At 35.0% G+C, this 22,267-nt stretch overlaps 1 protein-coding gene across 1 annotated transcript in view; it reads left to right on the top strand.

The window, feature by feature from the left end:
• DDX10 (DEAD-box helicase 10) overlaps positions 1-22,267 on the top strand; it is a 394,465-nt gene that overhangs the window by 77,421 nt on the left and 294,777 nt on the right. The window contains 2 exon segments of the mRNA XM_079101583.1: positions 768-856; positions 3,361-3,814. Coding sequence (XP_078957709.1) covers positions 768-856; positions 3,361-3,814 — 543 coding nt within the window.

The following is a 22,267-nucleotide window of genomic DNA, read 5'->3' on the forward strand; positions in this document are numbered from 1 at the left end:
AATAAGCCAGCTTGATGATGAATTATATGAAATATAGTAAAACAGGAAAAGGTTTCATAGTGTTTATCCTGTCATAATAAAAAAAAAATTTTAGTTGTCAATGGATCTTTGTTTATGTATGGTCTTGAGAGTCAAACCCAGTGCCTCACACATGCTAGGCAAGTGCTCTACCACTGACCTATGACCCCAGCCCCTGTAAAATTTAACTTTATTTAATACAGTCAAATTTTACCAAAAATGTATGTTTTTATGATTACCAATAAGAAGCATTTAGTAGAGTGTCTTCCAGAATGCCGTAAATACTAGGTATTCAGTATGCATATTCCTACTTTATTGTTGTAACACCAAGTTGAAGGTATTATTATTATTATTTTTTTTGATGAGGCAGTTGCCATTTAGAAAGTCCAAGAAATTTGCTCAGCCAGTAAGTAGCTTAGTGTAGATCCTGTTTGTATTATTCAAGCGCCTTTATTGTCCCCATTTTACCTTATTGTAACTGAGTATTAACTCGTGGAGTAGCCTTTTGGGAAGCTGGTATTTTGTGGTTAGTTCACTTGAACAGATGCAGAATCATATCTTCTAATATTCCAGTTCTAAAAGGTAAGTTTCCTTTGTGTGTGTGTGTGTGTGTGTGTGTGTGTGTGTGTGTGTGTGTGTGTGTGTTTGCTACTGTTGAATTTATCCCCTTAGTGGTGTTTGTTCTTCTATTGGTCTTACTTCATTTTCCGTTGCTATGCTGTTGAACTTCTCAACCTTTTATTTTACAGTGTTTTGTCTCCTATATACGTTCAGTATATCTTATGAAGGATAAAGAAGTATTTGATGTGAACAAGTTACCTATTCCTGAGTATGCACTGTAAGTATTCATAATGTAGCTCTGCTAGTGAATCTTCAAAATTAGTTTATTTCTAGCTATGTTCTCTGGTAGTCCTAGTTTAAACCACTCTACCTTAAAAGAATATTATAGATTTACAAAGAAGATGATTAAGTCAACTCTGGAAAATTAGTTCATGTTGCCAGGAAGAAGTTTTGCCTTTATAAATATAAATTCCTTAAAGTGGTATATACCTATGGTTTGATTTATAGGAGACAGAAAGCGACTGATGCTTTGAAATCTTTACATTTGTAGTCTACTCTTGTCCTCTGAAATGCTGGCATAGATTACCATAGACATTTTATGTTTCGAATGCCAGTCTCTTCTCCAGTTCTCTTATGTTAGATTGTTTCCCCCATATTGCTTATTGCCTGAGTATTCTTTCTGAGTTGATATTTCATATGGGTACTTGGAGTCACTGTGGTAAGATGTCCCTGTTTAGTGACTGAGGTTACCATGAAATGGAATGATTGGTTTTGTTTGGCTTAATATTTGAAGGATTTAAAAACCAAAACCAAAACAAAAGCAGCAACAATAAACTGAAGGTTTTTTCACCTATGAAAGAGGAGTGTTCATTCTTCAAGGGAGCCCTGTTTGTGGGAAAATCATTGACAAAAAAATTCTATAGAATCACCAGGAACTTCATCATACTTTGAATATCAGAATGAAATTGCCCAGTTAATGATGAAATGTGTTTACTAGTCAAGATTTGTATTTTTAGCCTGCTCTTCAGGAATTTGAGTGCCTTGACCTTTAAATTGAGTGTAACAAAAACTTTTGTCTGGGCAAGCTGCTATTTTCTATTCTTTATCACTATGTTTTATTGTATGTTTAATACAGTAGATAATTTGTCAGTTTTGTTTTAGAACCCTGCAAATTGCTGGATAGCAGTACAAAGCAACTGACCCTTTAAGTAATGGAAGGATAACATGTTTTTGTTTGCTTATGTTTATTTACCCATTCATGGTTTCACCATTTCTGGGTATGGCCCATGGTTTAGATTTTAGCTGAGTTTTGTGCTCTATGTGAAGTACTATCCTCATTTTTGGATTGACTTAGCTGGATTCTTGGCAAACAAGAATGGCACAAGTCTTTAATACTTTAGGGTCATATGTAGGAGATATTTTGTTTAAGCTGACTCCAGTAAATGTCGCATTTACAGTTGAAGACTGTTTTTTTGTGATGATTGGATGAGTCAGAAAAATAAATTTGATGCTAAATTATTGGTGTTTTTAGTTTTTGTGGATAGATGTGTAATTTCCTTGAGGTGTGTAGTCTTGTAGAAGTCTTGGATGCCTAAAGCTGTGCTATGTATGTAAGATATAATAAAGGTTTTAAAAATTTTACTATAGATACATATTTTGCATGCCTCGTATGTACAGATCATTGTGCTCAATGATAAAATTATATATGAATATGTACTCTTTAAGAACTCAAAGTTTTAGTAGCTAAGAAAACATAAATAAGTGTAACATAATAAGAGAAATCCTTGATGGATACAAGTTCTTGATCCTAACCCCTCATCTCCATGATAGTAATAATGATCATACCAAGTTCTCAGTGGTTGCTTGTGTACCACTACTTTGACTGCATTGTATCTGTCAACTGATTTTTTACAACAAATCTATGAGTTGGAGCTCCTGCCCAATTTTGCAAATAGGAACACTTGGGTCTAGAGAGATTAAATGCTATTCCTGATACCATTGACATGGTCATTGACAGAGGCAGAATTTGAACCTCAACAGTATTATTTCTGAATGTATGCTTTTTAGTACTTTATTTCTTAGTTTCTGATGTTCACCATGCCATACAGGAAAAAGATGTTAGCTTTGATCCCAGCTGGGAAACACCCGATCTTAAGTTGAATCTTGATAATAGATGAAGAAAACAAGATTATTTTTCTTTCTTCTTCTGACTTCTTTTTATAAAAATTCATTTTTAGAGCAGTGATTATGCCATGTTTTGTTTAAGAAGCATGAGATAGGATGGGGATGATTATAGTTAATTCTTTCAGAGAACTGGTTTTTGTCCCCTTCATGGCCATGTCTTTTCCAGTTTATTCAGTAACTCACATTTTTATAAAATGTACTTTAATATAGTTAATTAATTAAATCTTCACAACAACTGAGATAGTCCTGGAACATGGTATTATCCTGTTATGAGGAAGCCAAAGCTGAGAGTTGAATTGGAAATTGATAGGTCTAGAACTTGACCTGTGATCACCTTAGTTTGTTGTAGTGCTCTTTATTTTATACCATATTACTCTAGAAGAAAAACCAGTGTCTAAAATTTTTTCAGACAGCTTCTCAGTGCATTTTAGTTTGCATTTTGGATAATCCAGCATGTCAGTGTTGGGTTTTATTTCAGGAAGATTTTCTTTAAGAAAGCTTTAGAAATATATCTCTATTCAAGAAACTCATAATACTGTACATGTACCATCAGTGTACTGAAATAATTTGTTCCTTTTTTTTCCTCTCATTTTTAAGGTCTCTTGGTCTTGCTGTGGCACCACGGGTAAGATTTCTTCAGAAAATTCAGAAACAGCCTACCAAAGAATTGGTGAAGAGTCAAGGCAATGTGGTAACTGAGCCCAGGGCTCCTTCTCTCACCAGTGATGAGGTGGAAGAATTTAGAGCCTATTTCAATGAGAAAATGTCCATTCTTCAGAAAGGTGGGAAAAGACTAGAAGGAACAGAGAATAGACTGGCTAGCAATATTAGTGAAGAGGAGGAAAAGGATGAAGAAATTGAAGAGAAACTGGGAAAAGCAAAGGGGTCTCAAACTCAGTCTGATCCCAACACGGAGACACAGGTCAAAGAAGTTTCTGTGCAGTTCTTGGACAGAGATGACGAGGAAGAAGATGGGCCTGATAGTGATTTCCTTACGGTGAAACGGTGCAATGTGTTTGGGTTGAACCTTTCAGAGAATAAAGTGTTACAGGTAAGTGTACTCTCCATGGCGGGTCTTCTGTTATGTTTTCTTACTATATACTAGTTTTTGCATAGTGGGATTTTAGGAAAAGAAAGAATTTCAGTGACCCTCCCCCACCCATTTAAGCACAGAGTAAGTGCCAAAGAATTCTTATTTTATTCTAAGAGGTTGTTGACTTTAATTGTATTTACTGATTTTCTGATGCTGTGTTTTGAAAGTAGCCAGAGTCATGATTATGACATGAAGGAAGGCAGTGATGTTCATGGTTTTTGATGTGAGAATCTTTTATTGTGATTGCAGAGATTTTCTGCCATTCTGTAGACTGTCCTCACATTTTTGTTTCCTTTGCTGTGAAGAAGCCTTTTTATTTGATACCATCTCATTTGTTGATTCTTGATTTTAGTTCTTGTGCTTTAGGAGTCTTGTTGAGGAAGTTGGTTCTTGAGCGAATATGTTGAAATGTTGGACCTACATTTTCTTCTAGCAGATGCAGCATTTCTGGTCCAAAAAAGTGGTCTTTGATCCACTTGAGTTGTGTTTTGTGCACAGTGAGAAAGAGGGGTTATATTTCATTTTATTATAAATGAATTGTATAGTTTTCTTAGCACCATTTGTTAAAAAGACTATCTTTTCCCCTATGTATGTTTTTTACACCTTTGTCAAATATGAGAAAACTGTATTTATGTGGGTTTGTCTCTGTGTCTCCTGTTCCATTGGTCTTTATACCTGTTTTGGTGCCAATACTATGCTGTTTTTGTTCTTATATGTCTGTAATATAATTTAAGTTCTGGTATTATGATGCTTCCTGCTTTGCTTTTCTTGCTAAGGATTACTTTGGCTATTCTGGGCCTCTTATTTTTGTAAATGAATTTCATGACTGCTGTTTCTATGAAGAACATCATTGGAATTTTGATGGGAATTGCATCACATCTGTATGGGAGTTTTGATTCTTCAGTTCACCTGTGCATGATATTGTCAGTTTTTATAGCCATTCCTACTAGGTACGGAGCCCAGTGTTATAGTTTTAATTTTCATATCCCTAATGACTAGCGGTGAGCCTCTTTTCATGTATGTATTTGCCATACAAGTATCATTTTTTAGCGAAATGTCTTTTTAGCTTTTGAAAATTGTGTTTCTTGCCTTCTTGACTTTTAAAGAGTTCTTTTTATATTCTGGACCTATATCCCTTATGAGATGTGTTTTGCTAATATTTTCTCCCTGTCTATGGCTTCTTTTACTTAAGTGTCTTGCCAAAGCAGACATATTAAATTTATTTATTACTTTTTATTTTATAATTTATAAATGTGTCATATCTAATAAGTCTGTGTGGTTAATCCAAGGCCATGAAGATTTTCCCTTATGTTTTCTTGTAGAAGGTTGACCTTTTTAGCCTTTATATTCATGATTAGGATTTGCTTAAATTTAATTTTTGAGTATGATGCTAGGTAAGGGGTTAAGGTTTTTACTTATGCATATGTAATTGACCCACTATGCATTTTACATTGAATTAGCTTAACCATTAAAGTCAGTTTACTGTGTATATGTAGGTTTCTTTGTGGACTTAGTTCTGTTCTCTGTATGTGTGCTTTCACCAATAACACCTGTCTTGATTAGTGTAACCTTATAGTAAATCTTAGTGTGTTTTCCAATTTGGTATCTTTTTTTCCTCAAAAAACTTTGGACTATTTTATTCTTAGATCATTGCATTTTCATTGTTTTTTGAATCAGCTAGTTGATTAGTACAAAAAACCTGTTTTATCATCATGGGAATTACATTGACTCTCTAAATCTACTTGGAGGAAACATCAAATCTTTTAATCTTATGAATGTGATATATCTTTGTTTCTTAAGGTCATCTTTAATGCCTTTTAGCATTGTTTCATGATTTTTAAAAATATTAAAAAAAGGGTTTTTTTTTTTAGTTGTGGGTGGACACAATACCTTTATTTTATTTTTATGTGATACTGGGGATTGAACATGGGGCCTCATGCATGCTAGCCTAGTGCTCTACCCCAGTCCCTGTTTCATGATTTTAAGCACACATATCATGCATATTGTTTAGATTCATCTGTTGCTATTTGATATTTTAAATGACTTAAGTAGTACTTCTTAAGATTTTAATTTCTAATTCTTCTTGCCAGTATGTAGAAATACAATTTGTGTTTGTTTACTAATTATTCTAAACTGACCTGTTCTGGTGGCTTCTTTAAAAAATTATTTGGAATTTTCTCTGTAGTTGATTAAAGCATCTTTGTTTGCAAACACCATTAATTTACTTTCTTTACCATCTGTGTGACTTTTATTTCATATTCTTGCTTTGTTACACTGAACAGGCTCTCAAGAGTAGTAGTGTTAAGAGTAGATGTCAATATGTTGTTCCTGATCTCAGGGTGGGAGGAGTGGGGAAGCATTCAGTCTTTTACCATGACATCTGTGGTTAGCCTCCAGTTTTTTTGTAAATACTTTTATCAGGTTATGAAAGTTCCATTCTATTCCTAGCTTGTTTAGTATTTTTATTAAAAAAATAGATGGTGAATTTTTTCGGTTTTCTCTTCTACAGATATTAAGGTGGTCATGTTGTCTTTAGTCTGTTAATAGGGGTGCATTTTTTTCTTCTCCCTAATGTTGAAACAATTTAGTTTCCTTTGAAAAACCTTTCTTAGGCATGATTTGTTTTTCTTTATATTGCAAGATTTTATTTGCTAATAGGCATTTTGTTAGAGATTGTGACTTTTGTTGTCCTGAGTGAAATTGGTTTGTAGTTCTGCCTTTTTAAATTTGCAGACTGAGAATATGGTATATTTTAAAATTTTGGCTATATTTTGTCAAATCCTCTTAAAGAGAGGTCACATTGATCATTGTCCCAGTAGTTTTAATTTCAGTGTCCATTTACTCTTCACTATCACTGAATATGAACATGGGAATAATTAGAAGTGTTGTCTCATTATTGAATTCACCTTTGATTCTAATATTAACAAATATTAATCACTTTTCAGTTGTTTCTCCATATTGCTTACACCCATTTCCCCCCAAGTCTTCTACTCACTGTGTCTTTTTACCAAGCGCCCATCCTTACTGTCTTCCCCATACTGTGTCTCCCGTGATATGTCTCCCACCTTGTTCCTACACCTCCCTTCCCCACCTAGTCTTCCCACATCCCTGCTTTAATGTTTTTTGTCCCCAGTGGCTCCCTTTACCCATGTCTCCCCCACGGTCCCCCCACCTCCATCTGACCCCTATGTTTACTCCATCTTCTATGCTACTTTAGCCTCACTTCTAGTACTGTTTTTTTTCCTCTGTAGATTTGCAAGGTGTTCTCAAACATTACAGTTATTGTCTCTGACTTTTAACTTAATTTTTTTTTTTTTTTTTTAAAGTATTCCCTGATACATAAAAATCTTTTATTTGCCTGCCTTCCAATGACTTACTGATCAGTGTGTGTTCAGGTCCTGGTACAGATTCTGATAGCTGGTGCAAATTTTCCAAGTATTAAATGAATGAAAAAGCAGATTTACTTTGATAGTTTTGTTGGCTATGACTTATCTAGAATTTATTTGTAAGATTTATACTTGGAAATAGTGTATTCTGGAGCTATGTAAAGCTTACCTGATTGACTTACACTGAAAAAGTATTTTTGAATGTTCTGTGAGCATAAACATAAATATATTTTTGTCTCTAAGTGAGAGACCTTTTCCTGCCTAGCTTCATACTTTAGGTAGTCATTGATAATATCTAGTTTTAATGATGTGAAATTCTGTTTTCTAAGACTACATTTATATCACACTAATAAATTCTTTTCTTAAACATTTTTGTTTTTTTAAATTAAATTTAATTTTTATTTGTTCTGTTTAGTTATACATGACAGCAGAATGATTTTGATTCATTGTACACAAATGGAGCACAACTTTTCATTACTCTTGTTGTACACGATGTAGAGTCACACCGTTTGTGCAACCATACATGTGTATAGGGTAATGATGTCTGTCTCATTCCATACTCTTTCCCACCCCCTGCCCTCTCCCCTCCATTCCCCGCATTCTCCTCTGTGTAGTCCAAAGTTCCTCCATTCTTTCCTTACCCCCTCTCCACTATTATGTATCAGCATCCTCCCCACTATAATGTATTAGCATCCACTTACCAGAGAAAATATTTGGCTTTTTTTGGGGGGGGTTGACTTATTTCACTTAGCATGATTTTCTCCTGCTTCATTCATTTACTTGCAAGTGCCACAATTTCATTCTTCCTTTGCAATATTCTATTGTGTGTGTGTGTATATGTGTGTGTATATATATATATATATATCACATTTTCTTTCCCCATTCATCTATTCTATTGAAGGGCATCCAGGTTGGTTCCACAGTTTAGCTACTGTGAATTGAGTTGCTGTAAACATTGATGTGGCTGCATCATTGTAGTATGTAGATTTTCAGTCCTTCGGGTATAAAGTGAGGAGTGGGATAGCTGGGCCAAATGGTGGTTCCATTCCAAGTTTTCTAAGGAATCTCCATACTGCTTTCCAGAGTGTTTCACCATTTTGCAACCCCACCAACAATGTGTGAGTGTACCTTTTTCTCCACATCCTTGCCAACACTTATTGTTGCTTGTGTTCTTGACACTTGCCATTCTAATTGGAGTGAGATGAAATCTTAGAGTAGTTTTGATTTGCATTTCTCTAATTACTGGAGATGTTGATCATTTTTTCATATATTTGTTGATTGATTGTATATCTTCTTCTGTGAAGTGTCTGCTCAGTTCCTTAGCTCATTTATTGATTGGGTTATTTGTAATTTTGGTGTTAAGTTTTTTGAGTGCTTTATAAATTCTGGAGGCTAGTGCTCTATCTGAAGTGTGTGTGGTAAAGACTTTCTCCCATTCTGTAGGCTCTCTTTTCATGTTATTGATTGTTTTCTTTGCTGAGAAAAAGCTTTTTAGTTTGACATCCCATTTATTGATTGTTGCTTTTATTTTTTGTGCTTTGGGAGTCTTGTTAAGGAAGTCTGGTTGAAGATTTGGGCCTACTTTTTCTATTGGTGCAGGGTCTCTGGTCTAATTCCTAGGTCCTTGATCCATTTTGTGTTGAGTTTTGTGCAGGATGAGAGATAGGGGTCTAATGTCATTTGGCTGCATATGGATTTCCAGTTTTCTCAGCACCATTTATTGAAGAGGCTATCTTTTCTCCATTGTATGTTTTTGGCATGTTTGTCTAGTATGAGATAACAGTATTTGTGTGGGTTTGTCTCTGAGTTTTCTCTTCTGTACCATTGGTCTACCTGCCTGTTGATCTACCATGCTGTTTTTGTTACTTTTGCTGTGTGGTATAGTTCAAGGTCTGGTAGTGTGATACCTCCTGCTTTACTCTTCTTGCTAAGGATTGCTTTGGCCATCCTGGGTCTCTTATTTTTCCAAATAAATTTCAGGATTGCCTTGTCTATTTCTAAGATTTACCTCATTGGAATTTTAATTGGAATTGCATTGAATCTGTATAACACTTTTGGTAGTATGGCCATTTTGACAGTATTAATTCTGCCTATCCAAGAACATGGGAAACCTTTCCATCTTCTAAGGCTTTTTTTTTTTTTTTTAACTTCTTTATTTAGTGTTCTGTAGTTTTCACTGTAGAGGTTTCTTATCTCTTTTAGATTGATTCCCAAGTGTTTTTTTTTTTTTTTGACTTATTATGAATGCTATAGTTTTCCTAATTTCTCTTTCAGAGGATTCATCACTTATGAATAGAAATGCATTAGATTTATTTGTGTTGATTTTATATCCTGCTTCTTTGCTGCATTCATTTATTCTAGAAGCTTTCTGGTGGAATTTTTTTGGATTCTCTAAATATAGAATCATGTTGGCAAATTGTGATAGTTTGAGTTCTTCTTTTCCTATTCCTATCCCTTTAATTTCTTTTGTCTGTCTAATTGCTCTGGCTGGAGTTTCAAGGACGATGTTGAATAGAAGGCATGAAAGAGGGCATCCTTGTCTTGTTCCAGTTTTTAGAGGGAATGCTTTCAGTTTTTCTCCGTTTAGAATGATGTTGGGCTTGGGCTTAGCATAAATAGCCTTCACAATGTTGAGGTATGTTCCTACTACTCATAATTTTTTTTTTTTTTTTTAGTGTTCTGAACATGAAAGGGTGCTGTGTTTTATCAAATACTTTTTCTGCATCTGTTGAGATGATCATATGATTCTTAACTTTAAGTCTATTGATGTGATGAATTACGTTTATTGATTTCCAGATGTTGAACCAACCTTACATCCCTGGGATGAACCCCACTTGATCATAGTACACTATCTTTTTAATATGTTTTTGTATGCAGTTTGCCAGGATTTTGTTAAGAATTTTTGCATCTATGTTCATCAGGGATATTGCTCTGAAGTTTTCTTTCTTGGATGTTTTCTTTGTCTGGTTTTGGTGTAAGGGTGATACTAGCTTCGTAGAATGAGTTTGGAAGGGTTCCCTCCTTTTTGGTTTCATGGAATACTTTCAGGAGTGTTGGTATTAGTTCTTCTTTGAAGGTCTTGTAGAACTTGGCTGAGAATCTCTCTGGTCCTAGGCTTTTCTTAGTTGGTAGGCTTTGGATGGCTTTTTCTATATCACTGCTTAAAATTGGTCTGTTTAAATTGTGTATGTCCTTTTGCTTCCATTTGGGTGGATCATATATTTCTAGAAATTTGTTGATGTCTTTGAGATTTTCTAATTTTTTGGAGTATAGATTTTCAAAATAGCTTCTAATTATCTTTTGTATTTCAGTAGTGTCTGTCATGATATTTCCTTTTTCATTATGAATTTTAGTAATTTGAATTTTTCCTCTCCTCTTCATTAGTGTGGCTAAGGGTTTATCAATTTTATTTTTTCAAAGAATCAACTTTTTGTTTTGTCGATTTTTCAATTGTTTCTTTTGTTTCAATTTCATTGGTTTCAGCTCTGATTTTAATTGTTTCTTGTCTTCTACTTTTAATGTTGATTTGTTCTTTTTGTAGGGATTTAAGATTTAATGTTAAGTAATTTATTTGTTGACTTTTTTATTCTTTTAATGAATGAGCTCAATGCAATGAATTTTTCTCTTAGTACTGCTTTTATAGTGTCCCAGAGGTTTTGATATGTTGTATTGGTATTCTCATTTACATTTAAGAATTTTTTATCTTATCCCTGATGTCTTCTGCTATCCATGTGCCATTCAATAGCATATTATTTAGTCTCCAGGTGTTGGAATAGCTCCAGTTTTTATTTTATCACTGATTTCTAATTTCATTCTATTATGATCTGATAGAATGCAGCTCGTATCTCTATTTTTTTGTATTCACAAAGAGTTTCTTTGTGGCATAATATATGGTCTGTGTTAGGGAGGGATCCATCTGCTGCTGAGAAAAAACTGTATTTACTTGTTGATGGATGGAATATTCATGTATCTTTTAATTCTAAATTATTGTATTTTTTAGTCTGTAGCTTCTTTATTTAGTTTTTGTTTAGAAAATCTCTCTAGTGGTGACAGAAGTGTGTTAAAGTCACCCAGTGTTAATTGTGTTGTGGTCTATTTATTTGATTCTTGAGTTTGAGAAGGGCTTGTTTGATGTACATAGGTGCTCCATTGTTTGGGGCATATGTATTTACAAGTGTTGTGTCTTGTTGATATGTGATTTCCTTAAGTGTGAAATGTCTTCTTTATTCCTTCTGACTAACTTTGACTCAAAGTCCACCTTATCTGATACGAGGATGGAAGCCCCTGCTTTTTTATGCAGTCAGTGTGTGTGATACGTTTTTTCCTATCCTTTCACCTTCAGTCTGTGGATGTCTTTTCCAATGACATGAATCTCTGGATTGCAGCATTTTGTTGGGTCTTTTTTCTTTAATCCAATCTGCCAGTCTATGTCTTTTGATTAATGAATTTAGGCCATTAACATTCAGGGTTATTATTGAGATATGACTTGTATACCATGTCATTTTGGCTTATTTTTTGTTTTTTAACTTGACTTAATTTCTCCTTTGATTGATTTTTCTTTAGTGTAGTTCCTCCCTTTGCTGACTTTCATTGTTTTTCATTTCCTCTTCATGGAATATTTTGCTGAGAATGTTCTGTAGTGCAGGCTTTCTGTTTGTAAATTCTTTTAACTTTTGTTTATTATGGAAGATTTTTATTTGTTATTAAATCTGCAACTTTTTCTGGATATAAGATTCTTGGTTGGCATCCATTTGCTTTAGGGGTTTGGTATGTGTTGTTCAAGGACCTCTTAGTCTGTGTTGGGAAATGTGATACCCGAGTTGGTTTTCCTCTATATGTAATGTTATACTTTTCTCTTGTGACCTTTAAAATTCTCTCCTCATTTTGTATGGGCATTTTCATTATAATGTGCCTTGGTGTGGCTCTGTTGTAATTTTGTACATTTGTGTTCTGTAAGCCTGTTGTATTTGATCTTCCATTTCATTCTTCAGGTTCAGGAAATTTTCTGATATCATTTCATTGAATAGATTGTTCATTCCTTTGGTTTGTATCTCTGTACCTTCCTCTATCCCAATAATTCTTAAATTTGGTCTTTTCATGTTATCCCATAATTCTTGGAGGTTCTGTTCATGGTTTATTACCGTCTTATCAGTGTGGTCAACTTTATTTTCAAGATTAAATATTTTGTATTCATTTTCTGAGGTTCTGTCTTTCAGATGATCTAGCATACTGGTGATGCTTTCTATTGAGTTTTTAATTGGGTTTATTGTTTCCTTCTTTACAAAGATTTCTGTTTGGTCTTTTTTTAAAGAATCTCTTATTGAAGTAATCTTTTATTTCTTGAATTTGCCCTTTTTACCTTTTATTGAAGTGATCTTTTGTTGCCTGAATTTGGTCTCTTAAATCATTCTTTACTTTGCAGATCATTTTTATTATGTACACTCTGAACTCTGGCATTTCTTTTGTCTGTTGTCAATGGATTCTATTAATATAGCATCTTGGTTTGTTTTGGGCACTTTCTTCCCTTGTTATTTCATGTTGTTTGTGTGTTTTTTCCTCTAGCAGTGCGGATCTGAGGTATTACAGTTTCCCCTGTATAGATTTATAGTGTCCCTGTAGGTTATCAGTACCTCAACTTTAAGGGGGAGATCAATATTAACAGCACCCAATGCAAATAATAAGTAACATTAAAACAAATAACCCCCTTAAGTCATTAACAGTTTTGTTGCAATAAACAGAGATGGTTTGTTTGATTATTATCTACAACATAAACAGTAGGTTTGCAATAAGGTCTATAGTGTCTAATGGTGGACAAAGAAAATGTGGGAGGGGTGTAGAATGTGATGTTTTTGAGGTGGGAGGTGAGAATATAGAGGTATTAGATCATAGGAAGAGTGAAAGAGAAGCCAAAAGAAGTTGGTTGTTAGCAGGAGAAATGAGAGAAAGAGATTCCAACGAAGCAAATAAGGGGACAATAGAGAATGCCAGTAAAAAAGAAACAAAAGAAAACATGTAAAAAAAATTGAAGACTCTACAACAATACTGTAACATACTATCCAAACCTCCCAGTTTTCAGTAGTCTGATGCATGAGAAGTACTTGTTTTCAAAGATGTTGGGGATGGGAGAGCAGAAAATGAAAAACAAAAAATGAAAAAAATGTGTGTGTGTGCGGGAGAATTGTGAAGCAAAATTGAACAATTGTTTCTGTTGGAGTTCAGTATATTCTCTGCTTCCCTTCTCATCTAATAGGTGGGGTTGTCTAGAATGTGCTGGTAACTGCACTTTTAGTATGGTGAAAGTTACTAAGGTGGGAGGATTAGACTTGGAGGCAGGACTCTTGGAGGTGGGGTATAGTAACTGGCAGTCTCACTGGAAGACTGCACCCCAGGACTCACCTTTGGGTCTACTTGTGTGATGCAGGAGCTTGGTCTTAGCCCCTTCCCTCACTTGTGGACCCCACAATTCCTGGTCTCTAATTTAGTCTCTAAATTGTGTCTCCCTGTGCTCCCCCTTTTGTCTTGCCATTCAGGAACTTCTGTCCCTGAAAGTCCTGAGGACTGAGCTGGGACCTGTGTGCCTTTTGTGGGAAACTGTTCTGTATCAGGCAGATCAGGATCAGGTGCTGAGAACTGTGGGCCAGCTATGTAGCTGCAAGTTTTGGGCCAAGTTGGTGGCTAGGGGTTATTTGGGAGACTTGAGATTGAGGAGCTGGAGGGCCCTGTTGATTGCCAAACTGGCGGGACCAGGTGATTGGTGAATGCTGTATTAGGGAGGGAGTTGTGGACCAGGCTGATGTCAGGTCCCAGCAAGTGCTACCTGTGTTATCTCTGGGATCCAGGTGGGTGCCAGACTGATTGACTGAATGAGTTGGGATCAAGATGCCCTCACACCCTCTTCCAACCTACTGACCCCTTGCAAGACTCTCCTGCCTCTACAGCAAGATAGTGACTATTAGCACATCTAGCAGAGGTACCTCAGATATAATCAAGCCTGTAGGGACCTTGATGATGTTCTTTCAGGTATAGCTGTTAATCCTTTGATGGAAGTGGCCACATCCCTAGTTGGTGGTGGTGGTGGTGGCAGCTAACCTGTAGGTACCTTGATATTGGGCTTCTAGTCTCTGGCTGGTATCCTAAGATGGAAGCTGCCCCTGCTAAAGATGGCAGTGGCAGTAGTGGAGGTAACCCAAGATGGCAGCAGAGGTGTTCCAAGGTAGAGATAATCACTTTCAGAGATGGGGCAGCAAGGGTGGGCCATGTTGGTATTGGGCAGCCTGTTCAGAGATGTGGTGTTTCAGCAGGTGGTGCTTTGGCAGGTGGCTGTCTCCAAACTCTGTCCAGTGTTTCAAGGTGGAAGCTGCCTTGTGGAGGCGTGTACGAAGGTGACTGCAGTGTCTCAAGATGGAGGCTACCTCACGTTGGGAGGTGGGGACCAAAAGTGCGGCAGGGTGTAGCAGATCCACATGGTGGGCAGGTCAGCAGCTGAATGGTCTTATTAAATATTAGTACTTATAGTTCAGATTTCTTTTGGCAAAAAGAAAGTAAATTTTTCAAATGCTGAACTCTTGTAGATCTTGAAGATCTGATATAGGTTTAGATATGTTGGGAATTGGATTATCATGTTCCTTTCTCAGCAGACCAGTTCTTTTATTTTATTTATTTAATTTTTTTAAGCATGTCTTTTTTCCTCTTTTGGGTAATAGCTTTACTGAGATATAATTTGTCACCATGGAGTTCACTCATTTAAAGAGTATAATTCATGTTTTCTTAGTATACTCAATTGGTCAGCCTCATTGCTATCAATTTATAAAATGTTTTTATGACCTCCAAAAAGAAACCCTGTATCCTTTAAGTTATAACTACTTACTCAGTTGCCTCTAGTTATAAGTAGCTATGGATTTGTGTTCCAACTGAATAGATTAACCTTATTCTGTATATTTCATATAAATGGAGCCATCAGTGATCTTTTGTGACTAGCTTCTTTAACTTAGCAGAATGTTTTTTAAGCTCATTAATGCTGTTGCATATTTTCACTGCTTCATGTTTTTATGGCTGAATAATAATTTATAAGGAAACACCACTTTTGTTTACTTATCAGTTGAGGCAATTTGGGTGTTTTTACCCTTTTGACAGCCATGAATAATGCTGTGAACATTGATGTACAAGTTTTTGTTGGATGTTAATATTCATTTCTATTTTTTATGAACACTTATGAGTGCAGCTGCTCAGTCAAATGCTAGTTGTACACTTAAAAATGTGAAGAATTTGCCAGATTGTTTTTCAAAGGGATTGTACTGTTTTGCACACCTACTAGCAGTGTATGAGGATTCCAGTTTGTCTGTATCCTCACATTATGAGTCATTGTCTTTTTGATTATAGCCATCCTAATTGGTATGAAGTAATATATCATTGTGGTTTTGATTTTCTTTTGTCTGATGACTAATGAGGTCCCTATACATGTGTTGTTGTAGTTTGGCTCAGTAAAGACAACATAAGCATTAAAAGGGAAGTAATAACATCTGTTAGGTTGATTATAAGGAGTGAAATGACTGTGAAGATGTAAGTTGAAATGAGTCTCGAACAAAGAACTATGCCAAGAATTGTAGTTATAAGGAGTTTTAATTAAACAAAGGAATAGCATAAACAAAGACCTGAGAAAAGGAACTGGATGAAGGTGTAAATATATATGTAAGGAACTTATAGCTGAATTTGGATTGGTGGGTTTGCTAGATTAAAAAGCCCAGGATATGATTTTGAGCTTAATAGTGTAAACAGGCATCATTTATTTATTTTTTTTCTTTAGTGTGATTGGATATAGAGTCATTTAAGGTGGATCAAGCTGGTCAGTGTATAAATGAGATATAGCAGATAGGTTTCCTCGTATGTACTAAATGAAGGCCCTCTAATTAGAATGATAATTCAACTTAAGCTGAATTGTCCAGAGAATAGTGATTGATGATTAGTGGGACCTACTTTTGACATGGGCTAGAGTTGTTTTAACATGATCACCAGTTTCCCATTTCTGGAGGGTATATGGAGATGATAGCTATGAGTTTAAGAAACATGGAGAGAAGACTTAATTTTGTACTATTTTCAAGTTGAGCATTATGGGTACAGACTATTTGTCACTTCCTTGACATTCTTTTTAGTTTCTTTGAAGCTGCTTGCCTACTAAATTCTGTTTTTTTGGCCATACTGGGGAATGAATGGAGGAGTACTTTGTCACTGAGCTACGGTCTTAGCCCTTTTATTTATTGAGACAGGGTGTCACTTAGTTGCCCAGGCTTGCCTTCAACTTGGAATCCTCCTGCCTCAGTCTCCTGAGATGTTGGGATTACAGATATGTGCCACTGTGCCTGGCACTTACTAATTTTTCTGGCCCTATTCCCTATTCTCTTCATGCCTACTGTTACTCCCTTGTATAACCTTTGGATTATTAAAAGAACCCCTAAACTGATCTTCTTTCTCAAATATGCCTTCCAACATAATTGTCAGAAAAAGCTTAAAAGTTTAATCAGTACTATTAATCTCCCTCTTGTTATTGGTTCATAGAATTTGTTCTAGTTAGTACCATGTTGATAGAATTTTCTATGGATCCTGGCCTGTCTGAATATACTAGGTTTGGTATTATAGTTTGGAGAGACAGTGAAATATATACATACATAGCAAAATTGGAAGAAAAAATTACATAGGTTTTCTGATAAGACAGAGTAAGCACCTAATAGATTAAGCCTCTTGTAGATAATTTAAATTTGGGGCAAGTTATAAATTCTAACTTCTAGAGTGAGCATATAAGTTAGCAGATTATAGAGGGGAACCAAAACTTGGAAGGAAGGATGGGCATAAAGCGGAGTTTTTGTATTAGCTTTGCTCTAAGGATGGGCCATAGTCATAGGGTAGGGAAAAACTTTCTCAAGGGAGAATGCAGTCTTTCTGGTCTGAGGATATGGGAGATGGAGGTAGGGCAATCAAGACTACCAGAGAATGAAGGAGACTTCTGGGAGAGGGAACCAAAGAAGGAGAGCTCTAAACTTTGAACTCGTGAGACTTAAAATTTCTTTTGTAAGCAAATGCTAGAGTATCCAGATGAAAAAAATTAGTAGACATGTGAAGACATGGAGAATCTGGACAATACTGTTAACCACCTTTGCTCATTGATATTTTAGAATACTACATACAACAACTGCAGAATGTTCACCTGGTATATTCATAATGCTCTGTATACTAGGTCACAAAGTTTTTTTAATTTGTTCTTTTTAGATATACATGATATTAGCGTGTATTTTGACACACACATATATATATATGTATACACACACACGGAGTATATCTTGTTCTAATTAGGATTCTATTCTTGTGGTTGTACATAATGTGGAGATTTACTGTTGTGTATTCATATATGAACATAGGAAAATTATGTTTGAAATGGTTGAACTACCAATGGGACATCTAGGAAGACATAAAATATTGGGAAATTAAGTCTGTGTAAGGTCTGAAGATCGTGCCTTTGCTAATTGTTTTTATGTTCTTATGTTGACATGGGTACTCATTGTTTAAAAGTGGGGTAAAACAGAGGAACATAGAATGGGTTGCACATGGATTATTAAAATTTATATCTAGATATTTTTGGAGTCTAGACTAAAAATAAAAATCCATCATTATTCACAATTTGTGAAATAAATTTGTTAGAGTACCTTAATTCTTTCAAATGGTATTTACATTGTTATTGATGGCAATCTTTGCTCACAAAATGGGACATTACTGCGATACTTGACTGTTCAAGTTTGTTAGCTTAGTGACAAGATTGCGTGTTTTATCAGGCCAAAGTTTAAAGTTCTCTTAATCCTTAAGGGTCAAAGACTGATTCTCTTTTTTATGCTAGAAAGAGAAACTGTAATTTTCCTATTAAACACTTCCTTAATTGCTTGGCTTTCTCTCCTCACATTTCTTGGAAGTGTCACTGCTGCAAGTTTTCTTCTGTAAATGTCAGCACATATAGCATATGTAAGACTTTATAAATTAAACTCAAATCTCATTTGACATGTAAAACTTGGTCAATGAAATTGAATTATTCATCACAAAAGAAGTCATATCAAAACTAATCATTTAGATGATACATAATGGGGGTGGAGGGTAAGAGAAGAATGGATGAACTTTGAATTATGTAGAGGGAAATGAGAGGAGGGAGGGGTAGTGGTATGAAAGATGGTGAAATGACACAGACATTACCCTATGTACCCTATGTGTGTTTACCTGAATGGTGTGAATCTACATCATGTACAGCCATAGAAACAAAAAGTTGTACCCCATTTGTGTACTGTGAATCACAATGCAGTCTGTAAAAACTTAAAAAAAAAAAAACAAATAATTTAAAGAGTGCAGGATTTAAACTAGATGCTTTACTTTGATTTAAGCAGAAATACTTTTAATTGCAAAAACTTGTAATGGCCGCTTACATTGCAAAGTGTTTTGCTAATTGGCAAGAACATTAGGTAAAACTAGGAAGAACTATATTTTACTGAAATTTTGTGTGGAATTTTTTGGCACTTTGTTGAGTGTGATGGTCAATCCTATAAATACTGTGTAAAGACGATTTTGTCTTGGATCTGTAATTTCTGTTTAAAAGTTGATTATAATTTAGTTGTGATCAAAGCTAAAATTAAATTGCAAAATTTGTATAAAGTCCAGCTGTTGCTTTGAAAGTTGTAGTTGGCGGAAATGAGAAACCATATTAAGATTCTGTTTTGAAAGATTCCATTTGAGCAAACAGTGTTGGAGTGTCACTTTTTTCTTCTTGGGAAACAACCAGAAAAGCTAACTTGAAAGATTTTTGTTTTAGGGTTTTTATCAGTAAATGATGCTACAGTACCCGATGCCAGCTAGTTTGTCTTTCATTTAGTACTGTAAGCAGGTGTAGTTCAGACTGAAAGTCACTTACATGGTTGACTTATACATAACATTCATTTTTCAATATAATATTAAGAAGCTAATGGCAGATGTGAGTTCTGTTTTTTGCTAACTAGCTAAAGGATACTGAGCTATTAACACAATTAAACTGTAAATCCATTGCCCTATTATACTTGAGTTTCTAAACCCTTTCTCTTTGAACCTCACTGTCAGAGATCCCTTTGGCACTCTGATAATTCTGTAGGCTACTTCTCAGAGTAATGTTTCAAAAGCAAAAACTGTTATCAGATTATAGTAGTTTCCCCTTATCCATGAATTTGCTTTCCAAGATTTAAATTACAAGATCAACAAGCCTGAAATTATTTAATGGAATTGGATGCTGTTCTAAGTAGTACGAGGAAATCTTGTTTCATCCTACTCTTTGCCGCCTAGTTGTGAATGATCCCTTTTTCCAGTGCATCCACACTGTGTATTCTGTCTGCCTGTTAGTCACCTAGTAGCTGTCTCAGTTATCAGGTCAATTATAGCAATATCTCAGCACTTACTTTCAAGCAACACTTATTTTATTTAAGAGTAACCCCAGAAGTGGAGAAGTACTGTTGTTGCTGGCAATTTTCTTAGATTATAATTGTTGTGTTTTATTATTGTTGTTAATCTTTGCCTAATTTATAAATTTTCTCATAGGTATTTATATGTAAGATATGTACTATCCAGGTTTCAGGAATCCAGTGGGAGTCTTGGGACATATCCCCAATGGATGGGGTGTCACTAGTGTACTTGGTACTATATTTATGGACCCCTCTGTCAACTACAGATTAAGAGCTTTTGTAGTGAAAGAAATTAGATAATTGACTCTTCTTAGACTTTGATTCTAAACTTATGGGAAGTTTTCTTTTATTATAATGGAATATCTTTAATGTAAAAATCTCTTGCTCTACAATTTATTTTGTTTCCTTAGATGTCTGCTACCTACTCTTCTCCAAACCGTTTTTTTTTTTTTTTTAATGTTAAATTACGTGGCCCGTCAAGGGGTTATTTTAATAAATGTTGAGACATTTATACTAGATGGTGAATGTATTAAACTCAGTGGTGGAGATAATAGGAATATCACACACACACACACATACACACGCACGCACGCACATACAAAGTTCTTGCATGGACATTTAAAACAATTAGGGAAACCCCTATATCTTTGTTTTATATCTTAAAGCAACAATACAAGTCTTAAAGAGATTCAGAAACTAGTGATAATACAATTTTGAGCCAGGATGTGAATTAGGAATATCTTACTCTAATGCTAAATAGATGTTTTTTCATTATATTGGGAAGACTTAACATACTGTGAAGTTTCCAGCGAGTGTTAGTCAGTTTAAGGTTCTAGAGTTCCCTTTCTCATGGGGTGAGGGGTAGAGAGAGGGAAGACATACAAAGGGAAAATTATATAGATGTGAAGAATGGGGCACGTGGTAAGTTACATTTTGAGAATGATCATGCTAGTTTGTAGTGACTAGTTTTATATGGAGGTATGAGAAATATATTTGCAGAGGACCTTCAAGCCTAATCTGAGGTTAAATCTGCTACCTTGCCTCTTGATTTTGATGCATACTTACCACATTGTGGAGTACACAGTGGAGGTTGACTGTCTTTATGCTGCTCTGCTCACTTTCTCTTGGGATGAATTGGGGAGGAGGTGGCTCACCAAGTAATTTATATGGAACCTTAATTAAATTCACAGCTCTTCCCCACCTGATAGCAAGAACATACAGTAGTGTTTTACCTGGCATGTTTTATATCACTATTATAGATCCATGGATCCATCTTGTTGTACTTATGAATGTCTGTTCTGAGTAGGTAGCTGATGAATGTCATGAATCAGTGGGCACAATTTTGTTGTACGAGTCTAACAGCCAGATTGGATTACCACATGCCTTGTGGTAGTCATGGTGGAATGATCAGAGAGAAGAGATCTTATGATATTTATTTGAAGTGGTTTGTATATATCATATTCATATTATATATACTTTTAAAGTAGAATTGATAAGTGATTACAAAGCAATGTTCTTCTAGCACCAAATTGTAAACACAGTCTAGCCTAACATCTTTTACCATTGTGAGCAGTGATGCTTTAGATTTTTATATTTGCCAGGAGATTGAATGTTATCTTTTTGATGCTTGATTTTGAGCTACTTTTAGGCAGTTAATGTCATTTGATTTTCATTTTTCTCTCTTGGTCCTGGTACATAGTAAGGGATAAATAAATGTTTGTTGAACTGAATTCTGTTAACCAAGTTATAATGTTAGAAAATGTACAGTTCTGTATCATAAGTTGGAAATAGATTTATAACCAGTTTTTATTTATAAAGAGAAAATTTTATAATGCATAATAATTTGTACAAGCCAGGTGTGTGAAACTGATCTCTGTAGATGAACTAACAACACAATTGAGTGCTCATTAAAAATGTCTTAGAATCTCAGTGAGTCTGGAGGCTGAAACAGGAGAATCCCAAGTTGAAGGTCAGCCTCAGCAACTTAGCGAGGCCCTGTATGAAAATTAAAAATTAAAAGGGTGAGGGATTTAGTTCAGTGGTAAAGCACTCTGGAGTTCAATTCCTAGTAACTCCTCTCAAAATATATATATATATGGTACAAACTTTACATAATTACTTAGTGCTTGTCCTTGTTTAGATAAAGACTATTTAAATCGAACTACAGTTTTTAATTTAATATTTGCTTATTTTTAGATTAAAAGAAATAACAGGCATCTTAAAATATAGATTGTTCTTAAATATATAAACAATTCTACAAGACAGTCATTTACTCCAGTGCAGGTAAGTGTTTACCAGAGGAAACAGCATTATCCATGGATATAGTTGGCAGCCTCTATATTCATGGATTTCACATGCACAGGTTCAACTAATCAGAGATTTAAAAATATCTGGAAGGTGCTGGGATTGTAACTCAATGGTGGAGCACTCGCCTTGCATGTGTGAGGTACTGGGTTTGAGTCTAAACACCACATATAAATAAATGAATTAAGTAAAGTTCCATCAACATCTAAAAAGATATAAAAATATTTGGAAAAAAAATTTCATTTGAACTGAATATGTGCAGACTT

Source organism: Sciurus vulgaris (assembly GCF_902686455.1).
Source record: "Sciurus vulgaris genome assembly, chromosome: 11".
Lineage (NCBI taxonomy): Eukaryota > Metazoa > Chordata > Mammalia > Rodentia > Sciuridae > Sciurus > Sciurus vulgaris.